Below are 25,446 nucleotides of genomic sequence, written 5' to 3' on the forward strand. Positions count from 1 at the left end.
TGCCCACTCTTGGACTCAGACACATTCAGAAAAAATATATATTTATAAAAATAAAATGGCAAACCTAATCCCACCATTAATTAATTGATAGTCTTAACATCCCACACTGGTTCATTTGAACAATGTGTGCACAATAAGAACAGCTTAGTATTTTTTCCTGTCCTGTGTCCACAGCATATGAAGCAATGATCAAAATATGTAAATTACTTTTTAGAAAACCAAAACCAAAAAGCCCCTGAATCAAAACACAAGAAACATCAACAAAAATCCACTAAAAAAAAAAAAAATAATAATACAGCCGTTTACTCACATAGGCCCTTCCTTCAACCTCCAGATATTTAGCTCTTAATGCTATCTGTATGTCAGACACCAGGAAAGCATTAGGTATGAAGAAGATAAAAACTCAGGTCTAATACACCTCAAGTAAGTTTCAGATAAAAGTAGCTAGAGAAATATTACTGTGTATGATGAACAAAAAGGACTGCAAGCTATAATGGAGGGGGGGGCACTGTTTCATGTACTTTCTGTCTTTGAAATATAATTAAATTGAGCTCAGATCCCACAACCACCAAGCATCTAGAATTTTGAATTTTAGGGTTAGAAATAGAAATTTTATTACAACTGAAAGAAAGGTAAAACTCCAACTTACTTAATATGTAATCATGATAAGATTCACCAATGAATTAGGGTGTATGTGTCCTAATACTAACTTCATTAAGAAATTAACTTTCTTTTGCAGTAATTTTTCCTGAAACGAAAATAGCATTCCAAGTGCAGATACCACATAAAAGGGAAAAGTGTACTAGTGAAGAAAATTTTAAATTTGTTTTGTAAGAGCTTTGTAGAAACAAATAAAATGCAAAATTTTAATAGAAAAAGAAAAAAAAGTATTTACTTATTAACTATCTATCCATTTTGTTTTCCTAACAGACACTGAGAAACACAAATAGAGTATTGGGCAACGGTAGAGGCTGTGAAAAGGAAACAGAGGCTGAAAACGTACAGATGATGAACATCTGATGGTGATAAGCAAGAAGAAAACGGGGACATTTCCTACAAATTCCTGCTGCCCCTGGCAGAGGCTAAGCTTTACCTTCCTTCCTAGACTCAAGTGAGGTTTTGCACCCACCTAAGCTTTATTCACTGTGGCAGAACAAGCTTGACCCCCGGGAACATTAGTATTTAGCCTCCCAAAGAATCCCTCTTTACTCTTTGGAGACGAATCTACTTGTTTAATTAACAGCATTCATCTCCAGTTTCCACTTGAGAACATTTCTTTCCATTATTTCCTGAAATTTCCTGGGACTTCCTATGTGCTTCATTATTAAAAATGATAAGAGCGCCAAACAGTAAGAATAAGCATTTAGTCACTATATGTAAAAGAGCACGTGGATACGATAAAACGACTGCTAGAAACTGATTTGGACAAGAGTTTTGGTTTAGTCGTGAGCAGCACGGTATCAGAAATCAACAGCTGCCTTGGGACCAAAGCCCTGAACAACTTCAGTATCAGGGCCATGAGCTGCATATTTTTAAAATGATTACAGATTTTTCAGCATTTAATAAAAACCATTCTATTGTTTAACTCCATTGCTCAATGAATAATCACCCAAACAATGGTCATCTAATAAAAACCTAAAGTTAGCTAAAATGAAAGGCTCAAATATAATCTACAATAAATATATCATAATGTTACTTACAACAATGCCAATTTTTATACACTACTTGGGACAGAATTCCTATGTTACTTCATTAGAGAGAGAAAATGAAATGGGTGTCAGAATTGAGAGGAGGGAGAAGGTAACAGTTGGCTCTTAATCACTGGATATAAATTTTGCTGACAGGCTGATTATGTCACTCGTTACTCATTATGAACATAGACATGCCCATAATATTACATGACAGACATGTCGATAAATTGTATATGTATATGTAAATACATGTGCATGTGTGTGTGTATACACACACACAGATACACACATATTATAAGTTACCATAAAGTTACCATAGCATAAACATTAAAAATACAATATATATTACTTTTAAAAAGCAGCAGGAGCTTGTTATCAAAGGAAATTTTTAGAAGAAATTCCAATATATAAAACAAGAAAGAGAAAAACGAGTAGGTCGTTCTGGCTAACGCAGGGCAGGAGTTCACACTCTCCCCTTTCTACAGTGGTCACCGAGACACATGTGAAGCGTGGCCCAGCCCGTGGCCTGAAATCACTGCTCCAGGTCAATCCTGTTTAATTTCCAAAGATTACACTTATTTTTTTCCCACTATATAGATCCATATGAAAATTTTATAAGGTAACTGAGTAGAAAGTTAAAAAGTAACATTTCCTCTCCTTTAAAAATAACTAACAAAATAAAATTGCTATACTATATAAAACCAAATTATTTTTAAGTCATAGTCTTAATTTGACCAATGGAAAAAAGTGTTAGTTCTCCCTAAAGTGCTAAACTTTAAAGATGTAATTTTGCCCATGGAAATCTTATCTAAAATATATGAGGAGAATGAATGGTAGAAGGTGGAGGTACTGTTTTTCTTTATCACACATGTAACTTCTACCTGACTGACCAATTTAAATATTCTGCCCAGGAATCTTAATTTTGTCTCAGAATGCTCAGATAGAGAAACATGCAAGAGAACTGCTCTGCTAAAATAACATCTATGCAGTAAACGTTGATGGAGTGTTTCCTCATTTCTTTTTTTGTTTTAGATAAACATTTCCTCTGTTTGCTCCAAACGCCTCCCCATCTGTGAAGGGCAACTTTAATCCATGCAAGCTGATGTTAGCAAAATACTAGTAACATATTCTCTTTTGTAAAGATCATGATTAAATGCCTAAGTTCAATAAATAGACTCTTTAATAATCTGAAATCCTATCAAATATTCCACACTAGCAAAGTTCAATCTTTCTTCTTCTCCAGTACATCTTTAGGTTCTTGCTCCGTAGGCCCGAGGGCGGCTCCGCCGCTCGCCCCCTGTTCTTTGCTTTCTTCTGTTGGTTCTTGGCTTTCAAGTTCACTTTTGGACACCTCGTATCGTTCTTCTATATACCCGCCATCGGCGTCCGCTGTGTAGATGCCGTAGCACATGATACTGATGACGCCCAGGGGAAGGCCGAAGAGAAAGCAGCCCATGAGAGGGGAGCTCCTGAAGATAGACTGCGGGAAGACGGTCGCAGCTCAGCACGTGGTAAAACCTCTACACGCTTCTCCCTCTTGCTACACCCCAACTGCTTTTAGTTCTAGTGAATCAATGTCAAGATTTCTGCAGTAACTACCATGTTAAAGACACTGTAAGCGACAGAAATTTTACCCTTTGTGTGCGTATCCCACTACCAGCAGCAGAAAAAGGTGCCAAATACTCTCTAACTTTTCTACAGACACTTATTTTCCTCGCTTTAAGCACAAAGGTCTCTCAAGATGGTAACTACATGCCCAGAAGCTCTGGAGTCGGATCCTGGACTAGAGGAATCAGCTCACCGAGAAGGCTGGTTATTTACCGTATAGAAGGGACACACACATTCCACTTCACAGGACATTTAAAAACTTTCTACTTACTGGTTAGTAGTAAAGCCACATTAGCTTAATAACAATTCCCCTCAGTTTATACACCATCTCCTCAGGTCTCAGAAAAGTAAAAGCAATTTTACTGAATAGGTTTTTCAACTATATTATATTCTATGGGTTGTGACTGTACAGTTCTCAGACTGTAACTCTGAGAACGATATAGGCAAGTTCCGAGGATGGCAAGGTCACTTTGGATTGAGATAACGGAAGCAGGCTTCCCAGAATTAAAGAGTTCTGAGTGGAAATTTAAGCATGAGTTAGAATGAGGCACGGAGGGCACCAGGCGGCTTCTGTGGTATTCAAAACCTAATGAGAACACTTGAGATGGACAGAGTATTCTCACATGTGTGACTGGAAAAGGGAAGGAAAGCGATCACATGTGACGATTTTAGTTACACTCACTGTGTAGAGGAATACAGAATGGACAGAGCCAGGGTAAAAGGAAGTGAAGAAACCGTGCCGAAGTCGGAGCAGTAGCCAGACATACGTGGTAAGGGCCGGCTCTGCTGACTTCTACTTTGGTAACTGCCTTTGGCCATAATGGATGAAAACACCCACGGACTGAGTAGCTCAAGACAGACAACTGTAACTGAACGTAAGGCTCAAATTTAGGAATGCTGACCGGGAGCTGAAGCAGGTTCAGATCCAGCGACTGAAAAGGGTAGAAGGAGGAAGGAGACTGGAAAGTACTTTCAAGTCATGCCATTGAGGTAATGGTTCCGAATTCTAGTGAACTCACCCATCATCCAGAAATGAGTAATAAGAGAAACCTCATTTCTACCTGAAGAATACATTTTCTTAATGTAAACATGGACTAGTTCTTACCTTTAAAATTAAAGGTATATTTTTAGGGGCACCTGGGTGGCTCAGTTGTTTAGGCACCAGACTCTTGACTTAGGCTCAGGTCACAATCTCGAGGTCATGACATCAAGCCTTGCGTTGGGCTCCATGCTGGGTGAGGAGCCTGCTTAAGATTCTGTCCCCCGCTCCTCCTCCCCGCCCCTCCGTGATTTCTGTGTGTGTGCCAGTGTGCGCGCGCGCGCGCGCACACACACACACACGCTCTCTTTCTCAATATAACAGGTGTATTTTTACCTAATCCTTTGATATTTCAGATTACCTTCATTAGACATAAAGCACCCATCCATTCTTAATTATCAGTGACACTAAGCAAACTGTCACAACTTACCACAATAGTAGATTTGGCATCAAATATTATTCTTTTCAATCTCTGCAAAATGCTATCACCTCCTTGTGCCTTAAATTTAACCAGGAAAGAACAATTAAATTATTTAAGTACTACAACTTCATTTTTATGTTCTATAATCTTACAACTACAGGTCAAGGGTTGACCCCAGGAGATTACAAAAAGCACCTCAAAGAGCCATGCGGTGGGGGGAGGGGGGGGGACGACGGGTTATAGCTCAGGGGCAGAGCATTTGACTGCAAAGAGCCATGCGGGAAATATTTGTGGGTTTTCTGACCTGCACCCCCTTCCATCTGTCTTCCTGTGTGAACACTTGACCTCCTCTGAAGAACTCAGTCTCCCCTACTGATACTGCAAGCACCCTGGCCGACGCCAACCCACCTGAGCCCTGTCCCACCCCTGGGCTTAGCTGAGCTGGTTATAGTCACCGCAGGACCCCCTAGCTACTGTGTAGGGCAGTCTCCCCAAGAGGGATGCCCAAAAGGCAAAAATGTGCTCAAAGGCAGAGAGGAAAATTCCTGATGAAAATCAAATCCCTGCCTTGAGCCGTCTCTGAAGTCTGGCTCATTCCTTGAATTTCCGAGCTATATGAATCTCGTTCTGTGGTCAAACAGTTTGAACCAGGTGTCACTAACTTACATACGGAATTCTCACTCATATAGTGAGTTTCGTTTCAACAAGTAGTATTTTCACAAATATAAAATTCCTACTATGTGATTGTTTCCAGAAGAAACGCTTGTTATTCTGTGAGCCAACTTTCAAATAAAGTTGGTAAAAAACTGAAACAAAAGTCTCACAAAATAGTAATTACACTTCATAGAATTTCACAGAAGTCTCTTATTTTTTCTCTTTTATTCTAGTGTCCTGAATTACGATGCCTGCTGCTCATAATGTGAAGTGACTTCATGAGCCTGTAACACGGGTTACAACCCACACTTTGAGTAAACACCGCAGTCAGTGCTCCTTACAGGGAGAAGTGCGAAGTGAAGACCACCTGTTCGTTATTTCTATGAAATACTTTATCCGACCGGATTTGGACTCTCCACTGAGGCCGACTCTCAGTACGTTTCCTCGTCTCTCTTACCAAAGGTTTTCGGAGGAAAGCAATCTGAATAACTCAACCCACTTGTGCTCTTGAACCCAGAAAGGTTCGGGGCCAGGAGCGGTCACTAGTGGGACAGCTCCGCACACCACAGACCTCTCGGCAGCTGCAGCCCTGACTCCAAATGCTGCCACCGCCTCCCGGTCACTGTGACAGCCAATGACCATAAGACAGCTCCAACCCGGAAACCACCTCCGCCAGAGAACCTTCTGTCTCAGAGACTGTGGCTCTGCGGCTTGAGGGAAACGAGGCCGGAGGCCGCCCCTCACCCCGGTGATGGCTCCTCCCCTCAGAGTCGGAGGAGAAGAAAACTCATTTCTCCTCTCCCTCCTCCCACTGCCCCGTGAACCTGAGGTGAGCAACTCACCTCCACTGTGCCATCCAGGATGCTACTGATGAAGTGCACCATGTCCTCCACGCTGTTGATCTGTCTGTCCAGCAAAAAGTACTGTTGGTTCGAAGTATTCAGTACGACCACCGTTGGGACTTTCAGTTCGCTGAAAATAGAAAAAGAAAGCAAAACACACATTGAACAGACATAACAGATACTCTGACAATCGTTTCCAGGACCTCTCAGTAATAATAAGTTATAAGAGGAGGAAGCTGTATGAATAGCTTTCCTCCCTGTGCCTACACGGAGAAAATTTCAAATTGTGCATCAATTCAAAAAACAGCTAAACTAAGACTGTCTGAAAAATATTCTAATGTACAGCATCAGACAGCTTGGGATTTACGATTAAGCGGAAGGATAGAAATTATTAGGTACAAAGTGTCCATTTCCGGGCAGTCTCAGTCCTTTCCATCCGAATACCAGCCGCGGTGGTCACACACCCGCTCCAGTCAAGGGGCACGGAGGGCACGCGACGGGAAAGAGCACGGGGTCTGGGGTCACACTGCTTGTGATCAAGCTCGGGGCTTTCCCACCCATTACCTTCTAAGCCTAATGTTTTTCATTTATAAATGAATAAAAGGTGGGTCGTGGGAGGGTATCTACCTAGTTGTAAAAATTAAGAAACCTCAAGTTAAATACTCAGCACAGTCCCCTGTCCATGACACACATTCTACAGACACGATTCCGAAGTCTCTGAACCCCGGCTCTCCACTATGCCTTCCACCGCGTCCTCAGGAAGGCCTCCGCTGATACGACAGGAAACTTTACCAACAGGCATCATTTAATTGAAATAATGTGTTGGTTTTTTTTCCTTTCAAGGATAGGTTGTTGGCTGAATAATCATAGCAGCTCAATTCTGGATGTCACCTACACAAGGGTTTATGGCTATCTGTGTGCCTATATGAAAATACTATACAAAAGCACAAAACTACAGAACAATTCACACAACTGCATTATCACCACATAAGTGACAAGGGTCCTGTGGATTGCTTTATTGCTCAAAATTCCCTACCCCTCCTGATGCCACACCCTCTTCCCAGTGAGGCAGGTAGTGAGTGCTGTGTGAGTCCTGATGTTGGGCTCAGCCATGGAGCAGGCCGGGGGAAAGGTAACAGAAGGGACCAAAGCAGAGGCTTCCACTGTGCTTGCAAGGCCAGGCGTGCCTTCCGGTATGTCTGCGACTGCCGCAGCAAGACCCGCAGGAAAACTCCTGCCAAGGTCTAGGCCATGGAAGACTGTGTGGCTGACTGGGCCTCAGTGGCAGTGTGGAGTCAAGCCATCTACGCCCACTCAACAGGAGCCAAGCCCAGACAAGTGAGAGAGTGAATACTACTGCTTGAAGCTACTGGTATCAGGTGGTTGACTACCCAATATTATCATCAGGCAAAAATTAACTGATTGTATAATTAAAAAAAAAAAAAATCTTCATTCTTGTTCATAATACAAAAAACAACTTTTTGACTGACAACAGTTGTTATTAGTTATCATAATGCAAAAGTAACAAAAGAGTTCCATTTTTACATAATGGATCAGAATCTGGCCTGCCTATAAAAGCACATATTGTAAAAAACTTAAATACACAGATGAACTAGAGACTATCTGTTGTGAAATAATTCTATTCGAATAATGACAGAAATGGAGAACATCACTTTATCCTATTCCCTCTTATATTCACAAAAACCCCAAACAAAACAATTTAGTAGACCAAGGGTCTGACAGAACCCTATTTAGTTTGAGAAAATTTAAAAAACACAGTCAGTGCTGCCATGTAACTATCTTAAAAAATATCTTGTATTTGTCTGAAGTTACTAACATTTTAGGTATCAATACCTATCAAATTCCACTGCCTTATTGGACAATACTAATGCCACGGAAGAGCTCTGGAGTAAGAGAGATCTGGAGCTGAGAACTGGATCTCTTTAACTTAACTTGCTGGGCATCCTTTGGCATATTATTTAGCTTCCTTGAGTTTCTTCTAAGAAATTTCAATTTCCTCATCTATATAAAATGGAAATAATAGTACCTACACCTTACTGAGTTACTGTAAAACTTAAAAAAATACATATTGACCACTCAGTCCAGTGTCAGTCACAGAATTAAGTGCTCAATAAAGACTTTCAATTATTATCACATAACTGTCATCATATGCTTTCTTTTCTTTAAGGGAAAAAAAAAACCAAAATAGGAGTAAAAAACAAACACAGCACAACAAGGTGTTGGTGGTAGTGATTATTGTTCTCTGATCATAACTGTAGCTCAACATGTCTATCTCACAACTCACGTTAAAAGTCATACTCATGAAGGACGGTCCATCATCTATACATATTCTTAATATTACCCTGGATCAAGGAGTTGTTTATTAGACCCAAACTGCTTTGGCTTCTTACAAACCATGTTTTACTGAATGTTGCCTGGCCTTGAAGGGCACTATAAAAAATGAGTGTATCAAAGTACCTACTATATATACTGTAAAACTCCTTATACATAAAAATGTATTTCTATTATAGAGTGTCCCCCTTTATGAGATCATACACCACAGCCTATTCTCTTAGGTTTCTACAAGATCTGCCATATTCCTTATAAGCAATAGTTGTTTGACAGACTATGGGAAATGTGTAAATAATATTTTTCTACTTTGTTTTGAGTATGAAAAATTCAAGGCCAAATTTTTCAAGGACCTTTTATAATTACCTATAAACGATAAATACCTAAAATAATAAAGATCTTTTATTTTATTTTCCTTTGTCTTGATTTATTTGTTATATATGATATCTGATACTTTATGTCACTGGTAAACACTCCCAAATTTTTATTGTAAGAAAAGGGGTAATAAATATAAATGAATAAAGGTAACACTATAATTTTAAGGCTTTTAACTGAAAACTACAAATGTTCCCTTGGGATTATAAGTTTGGTTTGTATCTCCTCAGTGCTCTTCCTTGGGAAACGGAACAAATACCCTGAGACCTGAATGAAGGAAACTGCTGCACCTTCGCAACCAGGCAAAGTCAGGGAACACCAAACACGGCACAACGCTGTGACCTTGAACTGGCACCTCAATGCTGCTGGCCAGGTCAGGGCCTCTAGCGGGCTTCCCGCACCCTCGCTTCAGGGGCTCCTGCAAGCTCCACGCCCTCCAAAGCCCCATTCTCCTACCCCCTCTTGCGTATGTGCTGTTAAGCTCTGCCTCACAGAACTTCTCTGCATTTCTTCGTCCAGGTAACTTCTAATTACTGCCTCCTCTAGCAAGCATTTTCTGAACCTCCCGCCTTTGTTTGCACTGGGGTGGGGGTGAGAGCCTCCAGGCTTCCAGAACCTTCTACGACAAAGACCTTTTCATACAGATTTGCAATTACTGTGTCGTCTTACCCAGCAGACTAGAAGCATCTGGACTGGGGCTCGACTCATTTTCTACATCAACAGTACCAATCACAGCATGTGACATGTAGTGAATATTAAAGGTCTACTCCATAGAGTGGTTCTTATCTGAAATTACTTCAGTATAAGGTTAAGTGTTTTCTAATACTAACTTTTTGAAGTCACAAATCAAATCTTCACGTCATAAACACAGCTGATAAAATTATTTTAAAATTGTATATTTTCCCTATAAATTTATTTTAATCTGTTAAAATAAATTCTTCTAGAATAGCAGTTAATTCTTGAATGTAAAAACATTCTACTTAAGGGATGCATGGGTGGCTCAGCTGGTTAAGCGTCCAACTCCTGATTTCGGCTCAAGTCATGATCTCATGATTCGTGAGTTTGAGCCCCACATTGGGCTCTGTGCTGGCAGTGCAGAGCCTGCTTGGAATTCTCTCTCCTTCTCTCTCTGCCCCTCTCCAACTCACACGCGTGCACTCTCTCCCTCTCAAAATGAATAAAAATGTGTTTACTTAAATTACATTTACTCATTAAAACTGAATTTAAGGTGTGTTAAACAGAAACCACAAAATCTAGAAGTTTTTGAACACTGTCTTCTTTCCAAAATACTGTAAATTATTAACATGGAATTGAGAAATACTTTTTTTTCTAATTTTATCCGAAAGAGTAGTTTGTGTGTGTGCATGCCCATATTGCGCATGGTGGGGGTGGGGGTGGGGGTGGGTAGAGAGAGAATCCCAAAGAGGCTCTGTGCTGTCAGCGCAGAGCCCGACATGGGGCTCAACTTCATGAAATTGTGAGATCATGACCTGAGCTGAAATCAAAAATTGGATGTTTGACTGAGCCACCCAGGCGCCCCAAGGTAATTTTTTTTTTTAATTTTTTTTTTTTTTAATGTTTTCTTTATTTCTAGGAGAGAGAGAGAAAGCGTGAGCAGGGGAGGGTCAGAGAGAGAGGGAGTCACAGACTGAAACAGGCTCCAGGCTCTGAGCTGGCAGTCAGCACAGGGCCCGACGCGGGGCTCGAACCCACAAACCGCGAGATCATGACCTAAGCGAAAGTCGGACGCTCAACCGACTAAGCCACCCAGGCGCCCCCCAAGGTAATTTTTTTTAATATAGTGCAATTATTAAAGCTCAGTGAATTTCAAATTTAGATTACAAACCAAGGTAAGATATTTGAGAGGAGAATGTCTGCATCAGCATATATGAAAGTTTGTTTTCTTTCCAGCTAGTAGTCCTTTTGTTTATCAGAAACAGAAATTTAAAAACTGACAGAATTGATAGGGAAATCATTTACTCATTTAGAACTTTACTTACTCCATTAGCAAAGTATTTATATAGTCATTTCCATCCATATGGCCAAACTGAAAATCTCTAACGAGCAACAACCAAAAGAAAAACAAAAGAGAGAGAGAGAGCAATATTAGATACAAAATAAGGTAAATATATACCAAGAACTGAACTTTAGGGCTTGGTAAGCATATAAACACTGAAAACATTAAATATAAATCACATAAAATCAATGTACAAAAGATTATGAATTCTACTGGCTTCTGAGATACAAATACACATGAGTAAAATTAAACAAGTCCTAAAACATTTCTACTCTACATTTACCATGCAGGGCAATATAAGCTTTTCTAACTAAAATATGTTTAAGAAAAATTACCCCCTTCTTCTAAAAAGAACTAATCAGAAAATGCTCATAGCAGGAGATATATAAACACGTATCACTTATACTTCATTAGTATTAAAAATAAAAGGGGATAATAAGTAAATATTAACAGATTTATAATGAAGGTCTCTTATGGCAGCAACAAACACAATGATTAGCACAAAGCGAAAAAGATCAGTTATTTTTTCATAGTTATTCTTTGAGTTCTCCTGAAAATCATCATCTGTCTGTATCTGACTTGTGATTCCACATTTAACTTCGTCTTCAATGCATGAGTGCATATATCCTTACCACAAATGTATCCCAAATCCTATCAAGAAGTAGGCTACAAATTACAAATGAAAGTTTCTTTTTCACTTATATGACATATATCAACAAATTTTAAGTCCAAACAATTCATACTGAAATGCAACTTACTATAATTCGCTTCAGTATCTTGACTCACCTTCGAAAGTATAAAAGAGTACTACTTTTGCCTTACCATATAACAAAATGTAATTAAGCAAAGATAAAGGAATGTTCCTGAATGCAATCACTTACCTATGGAACTGGTCTCTGTAATCTCTAGCAACTTCCTGAATAATTGATTTTAATCTGTGAAGGAACACATGAACATTTCATCTCTGCAGTTTAAAAATATATTATGATTTTTCAATTACAATATCTGCTGCCTTATCTACAGCAGTGTAGGAAAAGTAAGATACTATACCAAGTTTATCTGAAGCCATGTAAAGCTTCCATGAGATGGTATTTGAAGCTTAAAACTATTTGAAGACGCTATACCTGGTGTGTTCGTTTGATGTATTTTTCTCATCAATAACTGCAATCGCCACAAGCTTTCCTGAAATGAAGAATGGCATATCTAAATTCAAAGCCCTGGTCAAACTTCAATTATTATTGTAGATGTGAATTGGTAATTAGTAAACAGCTTCTAGAATTTAACTCCGATGATCCTACATGTTATACACAGTAGAATAAATCAGTGCACTGGTCAACTCCAAGTGACATCCTCTCTCCCAACCCCCAACCCCCATCTGTAAATAATAGTAACTATTTATATACTCAAATTGTCTTGTTTTCACACAACTCACAAACTGACTAAAATAAGTATTTTGTCAAAAGCTAAGACATTAAGAAATAAGCTGATAAAAGAAATTTACTATCAGTTAACGTAGCTCTGAAAGAATGACACGTAACAAGGGAATGATGTTTACAGGCTACTCCTTCCAGTACCATGCATGGGTCACTACCTGCCACTAATGCTACACAAAACAAGCCTGACCCCAATTTATCTAACCCTGAACACAACATTCATCTCTACTATCCTCTAGTGGACTGGACAACATGATGTAGTAAGCAGAGCACTGGGACTGGAGTCAGAAGACCAGACGCTGCAATCCAGCGTGTCTATTCTGTTCTAGGCCAGGGCGGGTGGCGGGTGGGGCATGGGCAGGGGGAGGGGCACAGCAGTGAGGCACCACCATTTATTAGCTGAGGGATTTAACCACACAGTGATAGCCACACAGACACAGCCCTGCATCAGTGGACAGCACAGTCTAGTAGTAACAGTAACATACAGAGAAAGTTACAGTAACATACAGGGATCATTTACAACAGACAAACACATGTAAGCTAACAACGAGAAGATTCTGAAGGAAAGGAACAGGAAGCAACAAAAGAGTGCTCCGAAGTGAACTTCATTAGTTTGCGAAGACCAGTAAAAGGTGTTGTTAAGAAGCAATGTCTGGTCTGAGTTTGATGGGTGAACATGAATTAACTGCACATTCCCAGGAATGAAGGTGCACTGGCCCATGGTGCACAGGCTTTGCAGGAAACCGAGAAGTCGACGTGGCTGGAGAGGAGATGGGAGACTCGGGCGGGGTCAGAGGACGCAGGGACCCGCTGCCACCAAAGCCAGGGTCTCTTGTGCTCATGTGGAGAGCGGCCAGGGGGACAAGGGGTAGGGCTGAGCCGCAGCACTACCAAACAAGGGCAATTATGCTGGACACAAAAGAGGAACATTCCAGAGCCAACTTCTTTCTGAATTAATCTGGGAGAAGAGACTCTAACCACCTCAAGGTCATGGGGTCCCTTATGATTACTGAACCAAAAGTAAAACTACTCTATTCCTATATTGCTCCCGTCTTCCCTTCACAAGGGTCTGAAAGAGTCCGGAAGTAAACCACAGTCTTCGACAGCATCCACATCAACTTCCAACACTGAGCTAGCGCCCGCCTCTCCCTCTGTGAGGATAAGCAAAGATAGAAACGTCCCTAGACTCAGAACATGAAAAAGTGGGCTCAGGAGCCAGAACAAATATCCCAAGAGTCAGAAAATAACATGAGAACCTATTAGAACATTTCTAATTTGTATTCTTGATCAGATTCAAGATCAGGAAAACATGAAGAGGAAACTATGCATACTACTTCTCATGTAAAAAAACTGAACGCTTAAGTAAAATTTTCCCATTTTTTTAAAATCTAAAACTATACTTTCATCACACTTACCAATGAAATTGTAAACGAAAAAAAATTTGGCAATAATATCCATAATTTACTTCTCATTTGTAATTCAATATAAACTGACAAACACTTCCTCCTACAACTTACATGGTTAACTCCTTATGATAGTTTGCATCTATTTGAGACCCTACAGTCAGCTTCTGATAAACTTTCATTTCTGCCTCTATAAATATATTTACTTGGCTTGTCCTTTCCAATCATGCAACTTTAAGAACCATGCCAATGCGGTGCCCACATTTTCCTCACAAGTAAAAGCAGGCCTTAATAGGTGGTGATAAGTTGAATTCCAACTCCTACTACAAACTCACCCTCCTAATAAAGCTTCCTGGTTATTTTTTCTCATTTCCTTATTACACAGGCTTGGTTTTCTCTGTCACTGTAAGTTGTAGCCAGTGAACCTTTTCTAACCGATCTTTGATCCCTATCGGATGTTTGTTCTTTGTTAATATTAATCTATATTCTCATAAAGTGGAACTGGCATTCAGGTCTTATACAAGAATGAAATTATGAAACAGAGCTTAAAATTCATTCCCTACAAAATCAAAGTAAAGTAACCAGTAAACGAAAAGCAGTGCAGACTGACAGAGAGTTGTATATATGCTTGTTACCCGTGTCTCCAAGTTCATACAAGAGGAAACCGTCCATGGTAAGATAGTTCTGAAACCTCTCCCTGTTGATCCACGATGACAGATCACCATCCTCGTACTCTTAAAAATAAAACAAAGCTAGTTAAGTTATATGCAGATATGACTTTAAAATGTTCATAGCGTTCCAACCTAGCAATATACATAAAATGCCTTGACACAGAACAAATATCTTAAATTCATAAATTTCATCTTAGGAGTCTATTCTAAGCAAACAATTAGATGTATAAAAGGATTAATGCACAAAGCAATTCTTCACCGCAGCATCATTAAAAACAACAAAAGATAAATGAAAATTAAGGAAATAAGTGAAATACCCTAAACATAAAGTAATTTAAATAATTATGGTAACTTATGGAAGACCATTTACAGACTTTGAAAACATTAGTAATTAAGTGGTAAAGCAGGTTGCAAGACAGTATTACAACATAACTGTAACTCTGTAAAACATGAAGTATGAAAGAAACGGACAGAATGATAAAATGAAGGCAAATACTCCTACCAAATGGTTATCTTGGGCTGACGGTTATTCCTGAATGATGGCACTATGGGTAATTTTTTATTAAAATTTTTTACTCTTTTCTATTTTATGATATTTCTACCTCAGTTTAAGATCTTTTCTCATAGTAAAACTAACACAGCATACATATAAAACCATAGTATTTTGACCTTTTTCCAACGTCAACTACTTCCCCTGCTAAGTAGAAAGCATTTATAATATGAAGTATTATGTCCTGATTAGAAATAGAATTCTGAAGTAATTGTGAACAATTATTAATACTGGATGATAAAGAAACTGATGTAAAAGCCTCTATGGCCTTCAATATGTTTGGTTAAAGACTGGATTTTAATACTTCTTGAAAGATGTGCTTTTTCTGTCACTTGAATTGCTAAGCAAAACATTTTCAAGTTATGAATTCTATAAAATAAGTGACATACTGCAAATCTGGAAGTACTTATGGATTTGGATTTAGAATCAGAAGAATAAACATAAAATTTGAGTTGATTATTGGGCCACAATCTCCACTCCAGGTCAAAAGCAAATGTTCTAAAGATCATACAAAGTGATACATCTGAAACTCATCAGAAAAACTATCCTTGGGGTGTGTGGGTGGCTCAGTCTGTTAAGTGCCTGACTTTGACTCAGGTCATGATCTCAGGGTTTGTGAGTTCGAGCCCCATGGTGGGCTCTGTGCTGACAGCCCAGAGCCTGGAGCCTGCTTAGGATTCTGTCTCTCCCTCTCTCTCTGCCCCTCCCCTGCTCTCTCTCAAAAATAAATGTTTAAAAAAAGAAAAGAAACTATGCTCCTGAGCCCCTATCCCAAAGCTTCTAAATTTACTGATAACAATTAACTACTAGAAGAAGCATTCAAAGCAAACCCGTTTTATCTGAAGCTTCAGGCAGGTTCTCAAACTAACTGCACATCAGAAAACGCTGGCCTCTATAATAGCTACAGATACTTAACCTACTCCTCCTGCCCACTCACAGGAGGCCCCATGTGAACCAAGGCAAGATGAGGGTGGGTACTTTCTTAGCCATGATAAAGAACAGATTTACGTCTAAACAGATATGATCAGGCTTTTCCCTAAAAGAAACAAAGTGGCTCTCTGAAGTGTTAACAAACTCATAAGAGAACCAGAACAAGAGATCTGAACACTAATGCTTGATTACACTATTCTGATTTAGGGGGGAAAACCCACAGGAATCCTATCTTTTCATTTGTAAAATAGCATGAATAGTGATCTCAGAAGGTCTGTTATCAAATAAGACAATATATGTTACAATATATGTTAAGTGCTTATCGCACAAGGAGTGTAGTAATCAAAGACCAAATGGTTAGAATCGGTGTAGATATGCATTATTTTCCTTCTCATATTTTCATATATGCCAAGTTCCTTTTAACTTCCTTTTTAAGCCCAATGTCTAATACAGACAATCAATAAATATCCAGTGAATGAACAAATAAATCAATGAACCTGTGATTTAATTAGACATCCATCTCCTTATCTAACACTCTGGTTATCTCTTTCATAATCTGGGAATATTAATCTACTTGCTTTAGTATCTACCCCCACAGATTATGGTAAGGATAACATGAAGTATCAAATACATAATAGTATTTACTGTATAAACCATACAAATAAATAGTGGTCGTTATACTATAGCAAAAAACTAAAATTCAGCCTTTACATTTATTTAAATTAATGAATATTCAAAATTTTAGAAATGCTTAGTTTTCATGATTATTAAAATAATTAAAACGTTCCTTTCATTAGAAAAAAATCAGAATATTCCTTTTATTAGATATTCTTCTATTTACTTGAGTTACGTAAGGACTCCAAAGCTTACAGCTCTCAAGTAGTTCTAGTTTCTTGTCTGTTATAAGATAACAAGACTCTAGAATATTTCTGCAATGAATAACATGTTCCATATCTGTGCTCTCCAACATGGTAACAAAAAGCCACACAAAGACACTGGGTACTTCAAACGTAGCTGGTGGAAATAAGAAACTGAAGCTTCAAGCCCAAATGTCCATAGACTGGACTGACGAATGGATAAAGCTGTGGTATATATATAAATGGAATGTCACTCGCAGATCAAAGAGAATGAAAACTCACCATTTGCAATGACATGCATGAAGCTAGAATGAATTATTCTAAGCAAAATAAGTCAGAAAGACAAACACCATATGATTTCACTCATATGTCAAATTTAAGAAACGACACAGATGAATAGAGGGGAAGGGAAGGAAAAATGATAAAAACAGAGACGAAGCCAAACCATAAGAGACTCTTAAACCGAGGGCTGCTGGAGGGGAGATGGCTGGGGGCTGGGCACTGAGGAGGGCACTTGGCTGGGATGAGCAGGGGGTGTTATATGTAAGTGATGAATCAATCACACTACACTGCATGGTAACTTGGACTTCAATAAAATTTTTAAAAAGCATCACATCATGTGCCTTAAATATATGTTAATTCTCTCTCAATAAATGTAGAAAAACATAAAATAAGGAACTGAAGCTTCAACTTCAAGTTGTAATGCAGAAGGTCTCCAAGACTGCTATCGGGCGTGAGTTGGCATTTACTTTTGCTTCTGAGTGGCTGTGTGGGGTCTAACCGATGCAGTTTCACTGTTTCCCCTGAAATTTAAATGCTCTCCTGGAGCCCCTGGGAGTCTGCTCCACTGGCCTGAGGAACCCATTGCACAGTTTTGAGACTGTGGGAGTAGGTATTTGATAATGCCAAGAATTACTGCAGATTTTATTAAGTGTTATAACAGCATGTAATTATATATAAAGGAAAAGTAACATTTTTAAAGAGATGCGTAATGAAGCACATGGTGATGTAAAGCCTCTGGGATTTGCTTTAAAACAGTTCAACAAAGAAAAAAATTGTTGAAGCAAATGTGGTAAGATCATGGTAACTGTCCAATCTGGGTGGTGGGTATGTGTTTTTTTTATTATTCTAGCATTCTCTTGATTATGATGTACATTTGGTAGAACACAAGTATTTTAAAAATAGGCTAAGTACTTACTTCACTGCAGAAATGCTGAATAGCAGTGAGTGGTTATTCTGTCAGGAAGGGAGGGAAGGAGCGAGGGAAGAACATACCTACGGGGACCTCACCACTATTGAAGGGGTTTTGTTTCTTCATCTTTTTGTGAGTCTGAAACATTAGATCTTTTTTTCTATATAAATAACTTTGAATGTTTTAAAAAAATGGCACAGAAATTGCTCAAAAGACAAATGACCGGATCAAAAAAATAAATTAGAAATTCATTGTAGGCAAGACCCAGAAAGCACATTAGATGGAAAAAGTAAAGCTGAAGGGCAAGAAAAACCTGCCAGTCACTCAACTAATGGGAGATGTAAGAATTGCTGCATCTACAAATTCCTTCAACACCTCAGTCCTGTAAGAGACACAGCATTTTAATTTTAAAATGTTTTGTATCAGTTAAAACTTTGGAACTTACCATCATAAACAAAGTAAGCCTCATCTTTGAAAACAAGGACAGCAGGCACCTCCTTCAATGTCACATACTGCGAAAATAAGATGTGCAAGCAGCTTTCATCATTACACAAATTGTTAATCAGTAGCTAAAATTTCAGAAGTATTGCAAGACACCAGAAAAACCCGCAACAGTAACAACCGTGTTGCCAACATTTAAGAAGCACAGTCAATCCCAAGCTTCACGCGTTTGGCATCTCTTTATACATCCCCAGGCACAGTGCCCTGTTTGCTGCTGTGAGAACCATGGAACATTCTTAGGGCTGGTAACAGACATGATGACACCACAGGAAGTGCGGGAGCCCCGCTCTGAGGCGACGAGGAGCAGTGGCGGAGGATCGGCACTGGGAGACTCGAGTCCCTCCCTGCCATTCCCGGGCTGTGGGGCATGGAGTCCACGGCTGTCCCCGGGAGCTGGGCTTTCTCCACTGCAAATCAGGGACCCGGAGTCTCCACTCACCACAGAGTAAGGAAAATTAGGTCCGTTAACAAATGTGAGGGCAGGTTTAAACTGTAAGTTGGCTTTATACATGGGAACCTATACTGGCAATTAATAATAAGAAATTCTTTCAGAAGGTATGCTGTAATTATTCCTAAATAGTACAAATATTATAGTAGAGAAATCTATCCATGCAGAACAGATGTAATTTGGGTAAGCCACATAAAACTATTCCATGATGTGGTAATAATGAAAAGCAACAAATAATCAAGTGATAACTAATGACAATAACAGTAACAAAATAAAAATAGAGACAGCTGTTCTGGAAATACAGAAAAGGGGGAAAGGCATACCTCAGGTAAGACAGAATGATCTGTTTAACATGACTGCTAACACATGGTACAACACCACGAAAATAACTGTTCCAAAGGCAGCAGCAAAGCTCATAGGTAAGGCTCTATCATCGAGTACCTCTAAGCACCTGCTCTTGGCAACTCATCTACAAAACATGCTTTCAAAGTAGTTTTAACATTCAGCATCCCTCTCTTTCAAGGATGCCCAAGTTGGCCATACTCTTACCATTACTACGTAGAAAGAATCTTACAGGCATTGATTTCCATATATTCTGAACCTCTCCTCCTCTCTGTGTTCCCTTAAACTCACTAATATTAGTTATTTGTCTATAGGCCATTTTTGTCCATTCACCTTTAAGTATCCTGAAGTTAGAAATTGTCTTCATCTTTATATCCCTTCTTACACTTACTAAGGTTTTCATAAATACTAGCTGAAAAGCTGTAAAGCTAAGGAAGCTTTGCATGACTAAACCTAAAGTTCAAAATGGGAGTAGGTGGGTGGGGAAATAAAATCATGGGCTTTGTCCTTATTTGAGAATTCTCTATGGGAGTAAAAATCCTCTTATTATTCTGAAATAATACTGACTCCCCACCCAACAGACTTTTGCAACCATATACACAGAACTAAATCAGTGATGACAAATATTGATACTTGCAGGAATAATTAAGGAATGTTTGAAGAAACTAGTTGAGAAGCTAGTAATAATTACAACACATGATGACCAGAAGTGTGTCCATGTAGCAGACACTGCCTGTGCCCACCCAGATGTTTAGCAGCTAGAATTCTGGTCTAAGACACTGTCCCTGCACAAAGACTGGCGTGGAGTCGGACGGCATCAGGACCCAGAACGCAGCATGCCCTCTGCTGCGCTCCAAGGAAATTGGAGCTTCAGAGGTGAGGCTGTGGTGTGCATTCTCGTGTCTAACACTAAAATGTGGTCCCCTGGGCTTTGGAGAGGAGAATGGACTAAAAGTTCCAGTCCATTCTCGAACTTTCCGTCACAGTGAGATATTCCAAAGAGGTTCATGACCCTTTGGTGCATCTATTTGAGAATCTAATGGTGAAAATGGCTCTTCATTCATCCTATCTACCCCTCCCCCAATAAATGCATAAGAAAAATATTTCAAAATAACTTCTTAGACCAAACTAAGTAAATAAACCTAGAATGAGTTTTAGCTGACCAGAAATGGTCTGAGGCTCCCCGAGGAGCTGAACTGTATATGTACATATTGCAGGAAGCACTAGACACGTGCTCTAGGTAACTCTGTCATCTTCTTAAAACAACACTACCTAAATATTAAAAAGTAAGGAACAAAAATTAATCAAATATACATTATGAGTTACCTTTGTGGAAAAAGAAAAACTTTTGATTTTTCGTAACTTAAACTGATTAGAAAGAAAAAGCTTCCCTTGATTTCATGTTTCTCCTCAGCTACTGCCAAACTTCTCAGGTCCCTGATCAGCAAAACCTTTCTAAAGAGAAACCTACAATTTCTTACCCGCATTCTGTCAAACGACAGCAGAGAGGCACCTGCCCTCATAAAACCAACCACCACGAAACTCCATGTGCGGACAAGTATCATGGTTAACTTTACACTCCTCGTCTTGACCTCTTTGCGAGGACCTTGCACAATGGACCCTCTTTTCTTAAAGTATAATTTTTAGGGGCGCCTGGGTGGCTTAGTCGGTTAAGCGTCCGACTTTCGCTTAGGTCATGATCTCGCGGTTCGTGGGTTCGAGCCCCGCGTCGGGCCCTGTGCTGACTGCCGGCTCAGAGCCTGGAGCCTGTTTCAGTCTGTGACTCCCTCTCTCTCTGACCCTCCCCTGCTCACGCTGTCTCTCTCTCTCTCTCTCCTGGAAATAAATAAAACATTAAAAAAAAAGTTTTTTTTTAATGTTTATTTTGGTCGGGGGGGGGAGGGGCGGAGACAATCCCAAGTAGGCTGCACGCTGTCAGCTCAGAGCCTGATGTGGGGCTCGAGTTCACAAACCATGATTAACAACCTGAGCTGAAACCAAGTGTTGGATGCGTATTAACCACCTTAGCTACCTGGGTGCCCCTGGATCCCTCTGTTTTAAACATTTTTTGTCTTGTTGTTTTTCTTTTTTTTTTAATCTTGGCTTCCCACTCATCTTGTTTTCCCAGTCACTGGCTACTTTCTTCTCATTTTCTTTGGTAGTCTTCAGGTCCTGGGCCCACTTATTTCCTTAAAAACTTGCATTCTGTGTCTGCAAAGTTTATTTACATAGCCTTAACTCCAGAACCCTATAACCAATTGTGGATTTGATGCTGTACTTGGATGTCTAATAGGCTGAACGGAATGAAAATGAACAACTCAAAGCTCTTGATCACTCGCCCATTCCCAAACCTGCTCCTTGCGCAATATTCCCAAGCTCGCGGAGAAAACTATCACCAAACACCTAGCAGTTATCCTTGATTCCTCCATTTTCCTCCAGGTCAGCAACCTCGAACAATTTCATTTCTAAAACACAGAATTTTCACCTCTCTCCATTCCTTTACAAACCTCTAAGCCCGAACTTGCCAGATTACTTCATGCGTTCAACTGCTCTGTGATCTACTCTGTTCCCCATCCAATTCATTCCACTCTTAGCAGAGGAAAGTCCTTAAGATGAACATGAGACCAAGTCCTTCACTAACTTTAGTGCATCACATGCATGGCCATGACCTGCAAGGCCTCCACAGGCCTCTTGGCCTATCTCGTTTCTCACTGTGTTAGAGCCACACTGGCCCCACCACCTGCCTCTCAAATACACCCAAGAGTGTTCTCATCGTGGGCATTTGTAATATCTCTTCCCAGTTTCTAGTTCACTCTGGCCACAGATCTTTGCATGGCTCCTTCACATCACTTAAGTCCCAGCTCAAATATTTTCTTATCAGACATTTCTTGATCAACTGATCTAGAGTAGCGAGCCCACCCTCATGTCCCTACTATCACAATGTTCTTTAACTTCTGTCTTGATATTAGTTATATTGTGTTTATGTATTTATTTACTGAACATTACCCAAAAGATGTCATCAGCAACAGTAAAATTTAGCATACTTCTTCTTCCCATGAGAATGTAAGTTCCGCCCTATCAGGACCCTGAAGATCTTGCTTGTCATCAATTATCAAGGACTTAACAGAATGCACAGCACATGATCATGTAAGAAGTAGTTGTGAGTATATATAAATACATTAATCACTCCATTACTTATAAGCCAATTTAACAGTCTGAGTTATCACTTCTTACTATTGCTATTATTTTAAAGAGGAAAAAAGCACAAACAATAAACACAGTCCCTAAATGCTAGGAATCTAGTGATATTTGCTTATTAATAAAAAGCAATCTGGTACTAGTAGTAAAGAGTTAACATGTTTACTGTTTCTATAAGTTAGATCAAGTGATAATTTAAACAATGAAATTAAGTCATTAAAATCCAATTTTAAATATTACCTCAGGAACCACTTCTTCTGAGGCAGAAAAGAAGTATGTATATACAATTAGTTCTGAAGCAGCATCGATGTATTTCTCCTGTGAAGATACAAATGGAAAAACGGTTACTTTTAAATACGAAGATCAGAATTCATTCCTCGTTAAGCACTCAGAGCAGCAGTACCGTCCTCGGCAGTCTCCTCACAAGTGGTGCCGTAGTGTTTTTATGTGAGAAGATGATGGAATGTAAGTAGCACATGAAATAAATTGTTTCTAAGGCAAAAAGACCACTGTAACTCAGTGCTTTCATACTCCTCTAAATATAAAGTGTAATACAAGCTCAATTCCTATTTACTAACATGAAAGTTACAGGAAAAGATATTTATATATATATATATGTATATATATATATATATATATAAAGATCTTTAAAAAGTTTACACTCAAGTTGCATTCTGCAGTCTCAAAGAGCCAAAAATGCTAAAAAGTAAAATCTGAGTAATCAGGTCAATAAGAGAAGAAATACTAAGGCAAGCAACATCTTTTAATTCATTTCTGTTTCCTGAAGCAAACACAAAAGAGGGCATATAAGAGAGTGTTTTCATTAGAAAAATATTCAGACTGAATTAAAATATTTCCAATAAGAGTGAAGTAATTTCAAGTTTTGGATGAAGTTTTGGCTATACAGAAAATTCAATTACAATACATCTGTATTTATGACTTTAAAAAATAAAACCATGTGATACCTTCAAAGGTGACTCTCCACCTATATAAACAAAAAACACACGATGTCTCTTCTGCACGTGTTCAAACATTTGCTGACTTGGAAGTGGCCGAATTAGAGCCCTGTTTGAAAACAAAACAAAAAACTAACTTGTGTTTGACCTAAAGATAGTACACAATACAGGTCTAAAGTTATAATGTTTTAATGTTGTAGTAATTGCATTTTAAGTAATCACCCGATCCACATAAATCTAATAAAAGTATAGCCATGACCACTATTGTATCCACATAATAAAAACAGAGTACCCATGAGTTAATCTATCAATTTAAAAAATAAGTTTAAGAAAAATAACAAGTTTAAAGTACATCACTTTAGAGAGTACCATCTTAGCCAGTATTTAGGTAGGGAAGAACAGAACTATAATCCACCGAGAGTCCTCAGCTAAAAATAAAGTGATCCACATGAGAATTACTTTTTTTTCCCTTTCATGAGATCATTCATGCTAACACACATGTGTATGTGTTATCTCAGGGAACTAGAATCCTCTGTGAAGAAGATTTATATCCATTTAAATGCTAGAAAGCTCATATGAAAGGTTATTATAAAACATATCACTTACAAAATGTTATTCAAAAACTAAAAAAGAGCCAGTCTTCTCAGAAATGTGGTCTGCATTATCAGATTTTTACTGCACTAAATCTGCAAAAAGAATACGGAGTTTGCAAAGGCAAACATATTTTCAAAATGCACAATTCCTCAGATGCACCGCATCGTGCTCGCCTCTATTTTTGTACTTGAGTAATTAACCGGTAAGTGATGCAAGTCCAGAACCGAGTCACGAAATTTGTGTGCAACAGAGTCCTCCCCTCCCCACCCCCAGTTACATCAGAGGTCCATCTTAAGCTTGAAGTAAAACTCATTAAAAATTGCCAACACATGAAGACTAATCTAACCACAGGGATTAAGGTACATTCCACCGGCAACGCCCCAGTATAAGAGGAAGGTATCTTAAAGTATATTCAGAGAGCATGTAAAGAAAATGAAATATGCAATTAGTGAAACAATACAGTGAGAATTCTATCAATAAGTCTTGCAGACTTGAATAAAGATCATTCTTAATTCTGTGCCTTTTCTCAAATAATTTAACCCATACAGTGCCATGCACTCAACAAGCCACCCCACCCACACCAATATTCCAGTTTACTTTAAAGCTCTTTAAAGGTATTTATATAATATGTTCTGTTGAACTCACAAGAAAGTGCCTATACTTTCAAAGTTAATACAGGTTAACCTACCTTGATGAATGTTCTCCTTAAGAAGTACCACACACCCGCATTGAATAATTATAAGCACCAACTTTCTTTATACCCCAGCAAGGGAGATGTAGATTAAAAGAACAAAATCACCACATTCAAACCAAGAGGATGCTTATGAAAGAATTTCTGTTTCCTTATCAGTAAAACCTCAGATCTATAACTTAAATAGGCACCTGGGTTCTAATTATGCCACATTCTGAGCAAAATGTGCAATAATACCTCACAGCTGGCAAAAAGCAGCATGTAACAGATCAAGGTAAGTATTTTAGTTAACTATATCTAAAAAAAACTTTCCAGTAATACAGGCCAGGGATTAAACCCAAGTCTATTCAGAAGAATGATACTGTGGGGTTTCTTTTAAAAACTCTGACATTAGGGAACAAGAAAAATAAGTTGATATAAATGAGGCAGTACAAGAGCAAATTTATAGTAAAATAAAAATTATAATTCAAAGTTCTTAGAAGTAATCAAATGTTGAAAATGCATTAAAAAATCCACTGGGGAAAATTTATTTCTACATATGAAATGAATTTAAATGTGAGGTTAACACATATACAATACACATCACAGTTTATTTTGCTTCTTTAAAGTATCTCTCTGCATATGCTACTTAACCCTACCTTTGGTTATAAATGAACAGATTTTATTTAAGACCCTAAAAAATGT

The 25,446-nt window shown here is 38.8% G+C and overlaps 1 protein-coding gene across 1 annotated transcript in view; it reads right to left on the reverse strand.

Annotated features, from left to right (window-relative positions):
* Positions 1 to 990: 990 nt before the first annotated feature.
* The window catches only part of TMX3 (thioredoxin related transmembrane protein 3), a 42,747-nt gene continuing 18,291 nt past the window's right edge, over positions 991 to 25,446 (reverse strand). Inside the window, exons 7-16 of the mRNA XM_039238747.1 lie at positions 23,487 to 23,586; positions 22,762 to 22,839; positions 18,478 to 18,544; positions 14,468 to 14,566; positions 12,121 to 12,178; positions 11,878 to 11,931; positions 10,980 to 11,036; positions 6,256 to 6,385; positions 4,769 to 4,837; positions 991 to 3,171 (exon numbers count right to left, since the gene is read on the reverse strand). Coding sequence (XP_039094678.1) covers positions 2,914 to 3,171; positions 4,769 to 4,837; positions 6,256 to 6,385; positions 10,980 to 11,036; positions 11,878 to 11,931; positions 12,121 to 12,178; positions 14,468 to 14,566; positions 18,478 to 18,544; positions 22,762 to 22,839; positions 23,487 to 23,586 — 970 coding nt within the window. The 3' untranslated portion in view covers positions 991 to 2,913. The remainder of the gene's footprint in view (positions 3,172 to 4,768; positions 4,838 to 6,255; positions 6,386 to 10,979; positions 11,037 to 11,877; positions 11,932 to 12,120; positions 12,179 to 14,467; positions 14,567 to 18,477; positions 18,545 to 22,761; positions 22,840 to 23,486; positions 23,587 to 25,446) is intronic.

Source organism: Hyaena hyaena, unplaced genomic scaffold, assembly GCF_003009895.1.
Source record: "Hyaena hyaena isolate Hyena2069 unplaced genomic scaffold, ASM300989v1 scaffold_145, whole genome shotgun sequence".
NCBI lineage: Eukaryota > Metazoa > Chordata > Mammalia > Carnivora > Hyaenidae > Hyaena > Hyaena hyaena.